Raw genomic sequence first — 13,321 nt, 5'->3', positions numbered from 1 at the left:
CATTTATCAGAATGGTACCTTTTCTTTCACTTTTTAAATTTACGGCGTTTTTTTCTTTTTTTTAATTGAAGTAGAGTTGGCACAATGAGTTTCAGGTGTGCAGGACAGTGATTCCCCCAGTCTGTATGTTATGTTCTGCTCATCACAAGTGTGGCTACAGGTCACCACACACTATTCCTGCACCACTGCCCATATTCCCCGTGCTGTACCTCTTATCCCCAAGACTCACTCATTCCATCACTGGAAGCCTGTATCTCCCAATTCCCTTCATCTGTTTTTGCCTGTTCTATACCCTACCCCAAACCATCAATTTGTTTTTTGTATTTATAGGTCTGTTTCTGCTTTTTTGTTTGTTTGTCTGCTTCTTTGTTTAGCTTTTTAGATTCTACATATACGTGAAATTATACAGTATTTGTCTTTCTTTGTTTGAATTATTTCACATAGCATAGTACCTCTAGGTCCAACCACATTGTCCCAAATGGCCAAAATCTCATCCTCTCTAATGGCTGAATAATAATATACCGCTGTACATATACATATATTGAATGGTGCATAATTTTAAAAGAACAGACTATGAATGACTTTACACTAGGAAAGACAATCAGAATGATTACCTAGAAAGGAAAAGGTAGTGTAGGATAACTGAATTATTATACTATTACAAACTTCAGTAACAACAACAAAAAACCCCCCATGAAATCACAGGTTAACACTAAGCTTTAAACAAAATTGTTAACAACCTGATAAAATGGATAATTAATTGATTAAAGGGAAAGAATCCTACTTAAGTTCTTGGAAAATATGTTCTAACTTTTAAGATTTCAAGCATGCTGATTCAGGCTCTTTCTCCTTCTAAAACCAGAATGCCAAATGACTGATCGAAAGGCAATAAAAGCAATTTAAATTTGAACATCACTTGGTTCAGCAGAATACTTCTGTTGTCCCAGTCAGCAATATATTACCTCCCTGCAGGCAGATCCACGGAGGAAAGGAAAACTGTAAGAAGAGAATGCTTGGGGATGTGGAATCAGAGTGGGGAATCAGTACGAGGAGGCACTAGTGAACACCACCAGGTTAAGGCTGCCCCCTTTGCACCTGTCACCATGACAAGAATGAACTTTCAAAGGGACCCAAATTCTTAAGGCCCTCACCAAGGTCTCCTATAATTCTGAGGCATTTTCAAACTGTTAAGAGGCCCATTTAAAATAAGCAAAGTCATATTTTTAAAAATTTTGATGACAGGTATGACTTTATGATTTTAACAAGAAATATTACTGATCACTTTGGAGTTAAATAAACTGGAATAGTGAGAAATTATTTCCTTCCTAATCTGTCCTGTAATAGGTATGTTTAGAAAATTTTAAGTTTTATTAAAGTAAAACTGATATAGGATAAACTTCCCACATACAAAGTGCATGCTTTGGTAAGTTCTGAAAGATGTATACACCTGTGAAATCACTGCTATGACCAAAGAAAGGAACATACACAACCACCATCCAAAAGTTGCTGGTATCCCTTTGTCATCTCCTCTGCCTTCCCTTATTAAACTGGCCATCAACTCCCACCCTTGAGGCAGTTTACATACCCCAAAACCTCCTGAATGAAGGGGAAGGTGGGTTGACTTAAGGACCCTGAAATTTTATACTGTGAATCTTTCTCCCAGCCTTCCCCAAAGGGGACTATGGCTTCTTACTGGAGGAACTGTTCATTGACAAAAAGGAAACCAGATTTTCTGGGGACTACTGGATTCTGGCTCTAAAGTGACACTTATTCCAGGAGTCCCAAACATCATGTGGCCCACCAGTCAGAAAAAGGGCTTCTGGAGGTTAGGTGACCCATGGAGTTTCACCTCCATCTCTTGGTGGCTTCAGTGGGACCCTGACTCCAACCTGTGGTTTTCTCCCTAGTTCCAGAACGCATAATTGGAGGAGACATACTTAGCAGCTGGCACAATCCTCATACTGGTTCCCTGACCTATGGACTGAAGACAGTAATAGTGGGAAAGGCAAAAATGGAACCCATTAGAACTGCCTCCACCTAGGGAAATAGTCAAACCAAAAGTAAGATCGAGTTCCTGGGGGACTGCAGAGGTTAGTGCCACTATCAGAGACTTGAAAGATGTAGGAGTGGTGATTCCCACCCACCCCTTGCATATTGGCCTGTACAGAAGACAGATGGATCTGGAGAGGACACTGGAGTACCATGAATTTAACTAGGTGTGGACTTCAACAGCAGTGCTATACCAGATGCGGTTTCATTGCTTGAACAAATTACCACCACCCTGGCACACAGCTATTCATCTGGCACATGCCTTTTTTCTCCACCACTGTCCATAAGGCCCATGGAAAGGAGTTGCTTTCGGCTCCCAAGGCCAGCAATGTACTCTTATGTCCTCTGTCAGGGGTATTTCAACTCTCTGGCCAATGTCAGAAATTACTTTGTGAAGCTCCTGATTGTCTTTCTCTTCTTCATCACACTGATCTCTTATACTGATGACCTGATGCTGATTGGACCTCGTAAGCAAGTAGCAGCAACTATTCTAGACTGGGAAGACATGTGTAGGTCAGAGGGTAGAAAATAAGTCTAACTAAAAATCAGGGATCTTCTAGGTGAGAGATGTCTAGGGCTCCAGGGGTATGGGACACTATTTCCAAAGTGAAGGATAATTTGTTGCATCTGACCCCACCTACAACTAAAAAGAGGAACAACCTTTGGATTTTGGAGGTCATACATTCCTCATTTGGGAGTATGACTCCAGCCTGTTTATCAAGTGACCGAGAAGCCGCTGTTGAATCGGGCCCAGAACAAGAGAAAGCTCTGCAACAGGTCCAGGCTGCTGTCCAAGCTGCTCTGCCACCTGGATCTATGTTCCAGCAGATTCCATAGTGCCTGACATGTCAGTGGTAAATAGGGATGCTTCTGGAACCTCTGGCAGGCCCCTAGTGGTGATTTACAGTATAAACCCTTAGGATTTTGGAGCAAAACCGTGTTATGTTCTGCAGATAACTACTCTCCTTTTAAGAAACAGCTCTTGGTCTGCTCTTGGGCCTAAACAGAGACTTAACTATGGGTTCCCAAATTCCATGAAACCTGAGATACCCATGGGTATTATCTGTCAGCAGCACTCCATCATCACATGGTGCCTGACTAGGTCACGAAGGCACCAGAGTTACATGAAAAAGCAACCCAGATGCCCACTTCTGTCTCCTAGCCTTTATCTATGGCTTCATGGGTTGTTCCCTATGATGGGGGACAGAGGAAGAGAAGACTCAGGCCTTGTTTACAGATCATTCCACATCATCTGCAGGCACTACCCACAAGGGGACAGCTGAAGCAGGACAGCAACCTTCTGGCACATCCCTAAAGGACATGGTGAAGGGAAACCTTCCCAGCAGACAGGACTTGGATGTTCATTTTGCTTGGAAGGAGAAATGGCCAGATATGCAATATTTTAATGACTGATGGGCAGTGGCCAATGGTTTGGCTGGATGGTCAAGGACTCGGAAGATTAGAATACTGGTGACAAGCAAGTTTGGTTGCCAAAGATATTTGAGTAAGAGGTATATGGATAGAACTCTTTGAACAAGGAGAAAAAGGTAGAGATATTTGTGTTCCATGTGGATGCTCACCAAAGGGTAACCTCAGCAGGGAGGATTTGATGATCTCTTCTATAGATACCAGTTAGTCTCTTTCTCCAGTCCAACCTTATTATCACACAGTGGGCCATGACCAAAGTGGCTGTGGTGGTAGGGAAAGACGTTATGTGTGGGCCTAGCAACCTGGACTTCTGTTCACCACGGCTGACGGGGCTATGGCTACTGCTGAGTGCCCAATCGGCGAGCAGCAGAAACCAACACTGAGTGCCCAATATGGCACCAATCCCCAGGGAGATCGGCCAGTTACATGGTGACAGGTTGATTACATGGGCCTGCTTCCATTATGTAAGGGGCAATATTCCATTCTAACTGGAAATAGATGCTTACTATAGACATGGATTTGCTTTCCCTGCATGCAGTGCTTTTGCCAAAACTACCATCTGTGGATTTAAGAAATGCTTTATGCACTGTCATCGTATTCTATGCAGCATGGCTTCTAATCAAGGAACTCTCTTCACAGCAAAAGAAATGTAGCAGTGGGCCCATGCTCATGGATTTCACTGGTCTTACCAAGTTCTCCACCATCTTGAAGCAGGTGGCTTGACAGGACAGTGGAATGGCTTTTTGAAGAGACAGTTACAGTGTTAGCTAGGCAACAAAATGTTGCAGGGCTCTAGGAAGGTTCTCCAGGAGGCTGTAAATGCTCTGAATCCACATCCAATGCATGGTGCTGTTTCTCCCATACCAGGATTCACAGACCCAGAAATCATGAGGTGGAGTTGAGAGTTGCACCACTCACTATTACTCCCCAGTGACTCACTGGCAAAATGTTTGCTTCCTGTTCCCATGACTTTATGCTGCGCTAGCCTAGAAGTCTTAGTTCTAGGCAAAGGAATGCATCAACCAAGAGACAAACAATAAATGAGTCCACTGAGTTGGAAATTAAGACAGCCACCCAGCCACTTTGGGGTCACCTCCTGAATCAACAGGCAAAGAAGGGAGTTCTGGTGCTGGCTGGGGTGATGGATCCTCACCACCGAGGGGAAATTAGACTACTTACTCCACACTGAAAGTAAGGAAGAATGCCAGAAATACAGCAGATCCCTTAGAGTATCTATTAGTATTACCATGTCCTATGATTAAGGTCAACTGAAAACTCTAACAACCCAATCCAGGCAGGATAACTAAAGGCCCAGATTCTTCAGGAATGACTGACTGGATCATTCCACAAGGTACTTGCTGAAGACAAAGGGAATACAGAGCGGGTAGCGGAAGAAGGTAGTTATAAATACCACCCACCATCCCAAAACCATTACAGAAATTGCTGTATTTCCTCCGTATTTTGTTACGAATATACCTGTGTGGGAATATGTGTGCATAAATCATTTTAATGTATTACAATATGTCTTTGTCTTTCCTCTCTTATTCCTTTATTATGTAAGATGTGTGGCATTAAGATTGGCATTAAGATTGTTAATTTTTTATGTAAGGGGTTGGTGCATTTCCTATTGTATGCAGGATAGGAATATCATGTTTGGTATAATTATGACCTTGTTATTGTTTTTATTTGGAGATTAAATACAATTTAAGGAGATGTGCTTGGCTGCCAAACTGACAAGGGGTGGATTTATGATGGTTAATCTGCAGTGTCACCTGACTGGGCTAAAGGCTGCCCAAATTTAACACTGCTTCTGGGTGGGTCGGTGAGGGTGTTTCCCAATGAAATTAACATCGGAATTGGTGGACTCAGTAAAGTAGAATCCTCTTCCCCAGTGGGGAGGCAACAGCTAATCCCTTGAGGGCCTGAATAGGAAAAAAAAAAAAAGCAGAGGAAGAGAGGATTCCACCCTTGCTGTCTGCCTGCTTAATAAAGGATGCTGGTCTTCTGCCATTAGACTGGGATTTATACCCACAGGTTCCTCTTATTCTCAGGACCGGGTCTCTGGCTTGCAAGTGGCAGATCCTAGGACTTCTGAGAATCCATAATCATGGGAGCCAATTCCTTGTAATACATATATATATATATGTGTGTGTGTGTGTGTGTGTGTGTGTGGTTATTATATTCCTTATAATACAACAAAATAAATAAATTTATATATAGAAGAGAGTTCTAGTGCTGGCTCTACATACATAAACCCGAATGGTTTTGTTCCTCTAGAGAACCCTGCCACAGTCCGGCTCTTTATTTGTAGCCACTCCAGTGAGTACACAGTGGCATCTCCACTGTGGTTTAGTCTGCATTTCCCTAAAGACTAATGATTTTGGTCATCTTTTCACGTGCTTATTTGCCACTCATAGATCTTCTCTGGTGAGCTGTTAAAATCTTTTGCCCATTTCTCAAAATGGAGAATTTTCAGAATTTTTCAAGGGGAGAATGTTTCCCCCCTTGAATTTTGATACTTCCTTATGTATTCTAGACACCAGTCCTCTATCAAATGCAGGATCTGCCATTTTCTCCCAGTCTGTGGCTTGTCTCTCCACTCTCTTGGTTTCCTTCAAAGAGTGCACGTACTTTTGATGAAGTCCAATTCACCAGTATTTTCTTTTATGGACTGCACTTTTGGTGTTGTATCTAAGAAATCTTTGCCTAACCCAAGGTCACAAAGATTTTCCTTTATGTTTTCTTCCAGAAATGTTGTAGTTTTAGATTTTACATTTAGGTCTATGATTTATTTTTAATTTTTCTTTGAAGTATTTATTGAAGTTTATTTCTTCTCCCCATATGACAGTGGTTCTAGCATTTGTTGAAAAGACTATGTTTTCTCCACCAAACTGACTTTGCACCTTTGTAAAAACAAAAACAAAACCAGTTGCCTCTATCTCTATCTAAACAGTTTCTGGGCTTTCTATTCTAGTTCACTGATGATTTGTCTATCTTGATATGAACACCCCAGTGTCTTAAATATTGTAGCTTATAAACCCAGAAATCAACTTTGGTCTACTTTTTCAAAGGCGATTTGACTATTCTAGGTCTTCCGTGTACCTCTATGAATTTTAGGTTGTCAACTCCTACGGGAAAACCAAAGCCTACTTGGGGTTGGGATTGTGTTGAATCTAGAGATCAGTTTAGAGAGAAATCACATCTGAACTATCCTGAGCAGCTCTCTCACACAGGTGTGCTTATCAGTACCTTCATCGAATACCCTAGGGGGTACCTTCTGCAAGTCTCCAAACCTCTTTCTGACTCTGCCCTGCAAGCGCTAGCTGCCCAGGGCTTCCCAGAATTCTAGATCAACCTCAACTCTGCCTACGCATCCCCTCCCTGCCCTGCAGCCTGGCTACTCTCTAAGGCTGTCAGCTGGGCAATCAGAGGGCTCACCTCATTGATTTTCGTTTCATTGGCCTTCACTGCTAGATGTTCAGTGTCTTCAATACTGGTGTTTCATGTATTTGGCTCATTTTAAAAACTGTTTCAGGCAGGAAAGTTAATCCAGTCCCTGTTATTCCATCTTGGTAAGAAGTGGAAGTCTCAATTTTTAATTTTTAATGTCAAATCTGTTCTCAGAGTTACAAAATTCAAGTAAAAACAGGACAAAAACATAACTAGTAATTAGTATAATGTTTTAACACTGTTTGTTTATTTGTTCATTAACTCATTTCATTCCAAAAATATTTATTGAGTTCTGCATGGTAAGCACTGAAGGCCAAAGCCAGACGTGCTCCTTGCTCTCACAGAGCTTACAATCTAGTGGGACAGACTTAATCAAATAACTATGAACACAAATGTAACACTGCAATTGTGACAGCTGCTATGAAGAAAAGAATAGGATAATGCTACTACGATATCCTACAGGAGGTGATTTTATGGTGTTTGCTTCTATTGAGCCTATATATCCATGAGTTGAAAATATCAGTACTGTTTCTTTATTTGCAAAGGACTTACATTCAGCATACAGTGAGAAAAAAGTGTCCAACAAAGACACTTCTCAATATGTGATGTACTAGGTAAAGACAATATAAGAAGTGCTTTGGAGCACACAAACATTTTGACACTATCCTTATGAGAAGAATTAAGATCTAAATGGGCATATAAAATATAAAGAAATGTAAATGTTATATATCTACATTCTATATGAATATAAACGGAAATTTACCATTTGAACACTATTTTGTCTATCCTCATTTAAAAAATTATCTTTTCTATCAGCCTTAATTTCAGAAATTTGATAAGTTCCTTTGAGAAAACAATACATTTATTTTATTTTGTTAAGTCTTACCTAGATATCTCAGCTTGGGAATTTTTCTCGCCATCGACAGTGAAAGGAGAGGCTCCAGTTAGTAACTCATACATTAGAACACCTAAACTCCACCAGTCAACTGCCTATAAAACAATAATGTCATTTCTATAAGAAAGTAAAATGAACAGAATAAAACTACATGTTTGAAAAATATTTTAACAAAAAGATTTTGTATCTAGCTTTCTGTGTAAGTATTAAATGAAGCACATGCAAGAAAGACATTTAGAAACAAATATCCCAAGTATTCTCAGGATAGAATTTAAACACAGCAAAGTCAATCAAGGGGCTGAAAGTGTTTTCATTATTTCCTAAATCATTAAGTAATGGTTTTACTTTGGTTAATTTTTAAATACATAATTTAAATTTTTAAGTAAAACCTTTAGACTTATGATAGGAAAAAAAAGGGAGCACTCTGCATTTTTATTATTTAGGTTCAATAAATATTATGAAATTCCTTGAACTTAAAGGACAAAATTTTTAAAAATCCCATCTAAAAGTATTATATTTTCAGAACCACTTAAAACAATTCTTCTTACAGAAACTATCAGTATATCTTCATTTGTGTGACTCTTGGTTCTGGGAAGCATGAAGATACTTAAAATAATATAAAATAAAATGACATCTGAATTGGAAACCAATTTATAAATATAGTTACCTGAACTGAGAGCATAGTAAATTATACATAATTTAAAGAATCCTGATATATTGAAAATTAGTTATTTTATAATTAGGCAAATCAAGATTTCAGTATCTGTTGAGTACATAAGCTTGTATCAATAAGATATTAAGTGGATGCTAAAATTTTTAACCCTGCTTCCAAATTTCAGGACAAAGGTTTCAGAGAGACAATGCGAAATTTATGAACTTAGAGCCATTTCAAAGAAAATACATAAGCATGACATATAAAACATAATCAGACAGACTGCAACTGTAAAAGGAACAGTGTAAAGCCAAGTACGCTGATAAGCACTTTGCATATTGTGTCACATTTAATTAACTCAAAGACATCAAGGTGTTCCATGAACAGGAAAGAGTATTTGACTAGCTATATCCTGGACCTCAGATATGCAGGAGTTGTAGGAGGTTCTATAAGATTTTTGTCCCTAAAGCTGATTACATGAGGTCTTAGAAGGTAATTTTCAAATTTTAACAGTTATAAATTCCTAACAAACTGTTGTGGACAGTAGTTTCAAAGCATACCATGGAGCAAATGAAACCAGCAATTCAGTTATTTTCTTTTTACGAGCAGTTTTACTGCCCCCTAAGTCAGGATCCTCAGAATGTTTTGTGGTTGCATTTGAAGCCAGCTCTTAAGATGATACAGATCAACAATCAGATTCCTAATCATACAGCCTGAAACCAATACCACACCAACTTGAAGAACAGGCTTTAAATATATAATTGGGATGAGCACTGGGTGATATACTATATGTTGGCAAATTGAATTTAAATAAAATATTTTAAAAAATAAATATTTGATTAGTTATTAATAAGGAGACCAAACATTCTCTATACTTAAGATATCTGGGCTGAATATGTGGGATTTTGAAAGGGGATGAGGGCAAGGGAAAGATGAAGAACAAAAAGTAGTCAAAATTCCTTTTTTGGGGAAAGTTATTCATACAGCAAAAGCACTGATATGGCACTGTACCTTTTAATATAATAAGAAAATATATGTGTCCTAGATTTTATAACAAAACTACTTAAGACGCTTCTTCTACAGTCTTCATTTGCAGAGGGCTGAGGAAAACAAACTTGGACTATCTTGAGTGTAGGATTTTTTTCTTTCTCCAAGGATTGTTACAATGCTTATTTCTGTTGAAGAGGTAATCAACACAGTCTATCTTTTTCCTCTAAAACACTAGGTATCATGTGTTCACGTATGCAAAGCAAAGGAGAAAAAACAATGAAGGTAAGACAATACCAGAACAACGGCTCTATTGAAAAGATTGGATTTAGGGTATTAACTAAGTTCTAATACATATTACAGAGCTGTAAGGAAGTGTAGAACATACCTTGTCATGTCCTGAATCTCCCCCTTTGACAATATCCGGTGCCATGTATTCAATAGTCCCACAAAAGGAATATGCTCTTTCAGCCTTAAACAGTCAAACAAAAAGGCATTTGATTTCAAACCACAAAAGTGACAAAAAAAAGTCAGTATTACCTGTTAGTGGTTGAGATACACCCCAGTAGAAAAGCAGTGGTAGAATCCACTTGACAGACTATCCCCTTCCACTAGGACAGACCATCCCTTATACAGTGAGTCCTGTCTAAAGACTTCCCATGACTGACATCCTCCCATCCATCTACCCATCCAACCACTCACCCGTCCATCCACACACCTGTCCATCCACCCATCCATCTACCCACCCACCCACCCACCCATCCATCCACCCATCCACCCATCCATCCATCCACCCACCCATTCATTGCTTTTTTTTCAGTATGTGCGTGTATTTCAATTACTGGTTTCTCATACCACTCTTTTTGTAAACTTCAAAACTGTCCTAGTTGGGTTATAGGAACTGTCTAATATGTTAGTACTTTATTTCCAGATAGGCAAGATTGGGAAAACACTGGGAAACATTAAGGGAAAAAAGAGACCAAATCCTAAGAAGGGGGATAGGGAACCCAAACATGAAAAATGACCCCCCAAAGTTTTTCCTACCTTATTTTGTTTAGATTTGGCACTGCCAATCATATGTTTAGAAATAATGAGCAAATTTGTTTTTTTATAAAGACTCTCTTAAAGCAGTTGTGTCTCTTTTGTAGAGCTTTAAAAAGGTCTAGATTTAAAAATCTAAATTTTTAAATGATGTGTCATATGACTCATCTCAATGAAACAAAGAAGAGTACATATCTAAATTATTATACAGATACATTAAATAGGGAAAAAAGAATTCCTCTTTAACAAGATACATTCATATGGCTGTATCTGAAGCTTTTTAAGGCACTTTGGTGCCATCAAAATATTTTACAAAATTACTTTAATGGAAACTTTTCAATTTACACTTTACTCTTCTTCCACCAGCAAAGTTTTAAGAAAAATACAAATTCCCCTAATTTACCAATTTCAAAAGTAAAGAACACTACTCTAGCAATGTTATAGAATTAGTAGAAGACCTTTACTTTATTAAGGGAAAGTTAAGCCAGAGAAAATAAATATAATAAATGTATTTAAACACTTTGGTAACAAATGTATTAAAATTACTTAACTATAATATATATGTTATATAATTATATATAATTATAATATAATTAATGTTACATAATTCATTTCTTTCTTTTTATATGCTACACATGCTGAAACATTACTAGTCCCTAGAAACTAAAAGAATTTACTTATGCTTATATCTGCATAAAATTTTTTTTGTTACCTAGCAGAACGTTATTGAATAGCTAATATAAACCATATGTTAAATGTCATTATCTCTCTGCTTCATCATTTCAGTACCAAGTGGTAATTTTGTATCAAACTACTGGAAAAATTGAAGCTAAATAAAATTGATTCCATTTAATTTCCAAATAAAAAGTAATGAATAATAACTTTATTAGACATGCTTAGAAAAAATGTGTATATTGGGAAGCATTCATCTATTTACTGAATTATTAAAAATACTACAAAATTACTTTAAAAAAAACCCCAAACTTCATAAAACCAGTTTTTTTTAAGCTAATATACTATTTATTATGCCATAGACTTTTTTTTTGGATAAGTAAAAATCACTGTGTTGCTTATGTACAGAATCATGAAAATTACTAAGTCATAGTATTTATTATTTGATCTCATCTTTAAAAGATACCTTTAAAACATTATATTCTAAATCAAGTTTAAATATACTGAAAAAAATAAAAATAATTCTCCAAACTGGTTTAGGAGTAAAAAGACAATGAGTTTTGATTGATAGCTTCTCTAGATTTTATTTATTTAGAAAACTAGTCTTTTTTTTTTTTTTTTTTTTTAGCAAATATAAACTTTCACTTCCATCTACAGGCAGCTCCATGTCACAAACTATTTTGAAATTATACATATTTCCTTGTAAGTATGAGACAATGATTAAACTTTACAAGCTGAGGATCATGAAAGTATATACCCTCTTCTTCAAAATACTGGATATTCATATGTTTAGTGTAAAGAGGGCATGAAACACATAGATCTTACCAATTAGTAGAAAGGTCTGATAGTCACTACCAATTCCCATGTCTTCTGTTCTCTGACAAAGAAAACTATGCAGCTCAGTTCTTGATTGTCTCAACAGAGGGAAAGCTCAGAACCACAGTAAGTCACAAAGAGATATTGTCCAACTTCTCTGTGTGATTTTTGAGCTCTTGTACTGGGTATGAAATTATAAATAATTTATATTACTTTTGAAATTTCCTGAGAAATTTAAAGATGTTTTTCTTTTCTTTTTTTTTTTTTTTAAGATTTTATTTATTTATTCATGAGAGACCCAGCGAGAGAGAGGCAGAGATATAGGGAGAGGGAGAAGCAGGCTCCATACAGGGAGCCCAACATGGGACTCGATCCCAGGACCCCGGGATCATGCCCTGAGCCAGTCAGGTGCTCAACCACTGAGCCACCTGGACGTCCCTTAAGCTTCCTTTTAATTCACTTTAGCTTCTGTTTTGTGTTTGTTTGCTGTGGTTTTTTGGGTGGAGGTGGTGGAAGGGAGCAGGTAGTATCTATATTAGTAAATATCTATTTGACTGAAATTCCAGGAGATAGAAAAATTAGAGCTTAAGAGTTGGGAAATTCCTGTTACTGAGAAATAATAGAGAACAAAGCATTTCTTACATTTCTGTGTTACTTTAAAACATTGCCATTTTAGCCTCTTGCAATTCTGTATCTGCTTTCTCTTCCTCTGCCCTAGTGGAAGTGCTGCTCCCTCTGGGTTTTAACTTATAGTGTATCAGCCTTGATTTTCTAAGAATTTATCCTTTATTTGTAAATCTATCCCTAGTTTACTTTCCAATTTGTGTTTCTCTGCCAAGGAAGATGCATGTCATCTGGACTGAATACTGCATGACTTTCAAATAATTCTACCAAGAAGATGAACTGATGAGGTATGAGAGGCGAAGGTGAGTAGTGGGAGCAGGAAAGCTTTCTAGGTAATGTTTTATGAACTATGATATAAAAAGGATAGGATTACATAGCTAAATTCTATTGTTTATCATTTGTTCAAAATATCTTTATGGTAACATTCTTCTCAAGGAGGCAAGGCAATCAACCTATTTAGTATTTAAATCCACACTACTTTATACAACATTACTGATTAAAGCTAGCACAAAGTCAAAAGATTATGAATGTTAAAAGACTGTGAAAGATTATTCAAGAATTTCCTTGAACATAAAAATGGTAAAAGCGGTGTGTGTGTGTGTGCCATCCTGGCGGATAATACAGAGTATTCTTGTGTGCTAAGTGATCAGCTGATCAAGGAGGTTTCACTGTTCCTTAGAGAGAAAGATCAGATAGCACTGGACAAA

General features: G+C 37.6%; 1 protein-coding gene across 3 annotated transcripts in view; it reads right to left on the bottom strand.

The window, feature by feature from the left end:
• Positions 1-13,321, bottom strand: part of RPS6KA5 (ribosomal protein S6 kinase A5) — a 173,170-nt gene that overhangs the window by 36,132 nt on the left and 123,717 nt on the right. For 2 of the 3 annotated variants that reach the window (XM_041759147.1, XM_041759148.1), the window contains 2 exons: positions 9,850-9,933; positions 7,814-7,917 (listed from right to left, as the gene is read on the bottom strand). In XM_041759147.1, the coding sequence (XP_041615081.1) occupies positions 7,814-7,917; positions 9,850-9,933 (188 nt within the window). Of the gene's footprint in view, positions 1-6,915; positions 7,774-7,813; positions 7,918-9,849; positions 9,934-13,321 lie in introns of those variants that run through there. The other variant, XM_041759149.1, reaches the window with a different exon arrangement.

The sequence above is a fragment of the Vulpes lagopus genome, chromosome 6 (genome assembly GCF_018345385.1).
Source record: "Vulpes lagopus strain Blue_001 chromosome 6, ASM1834538v1, whole genome shotgun sequence".
NCBI classification, from domain to species: Eukaryota; Metazoa; Chordata; class Mammalia; order Carnivora; family Canidae; genus Vulpes; species Vulpes lagopus.
This window is presented reverse-complemented; position numbering and strand designations above follow the sequence as displayed.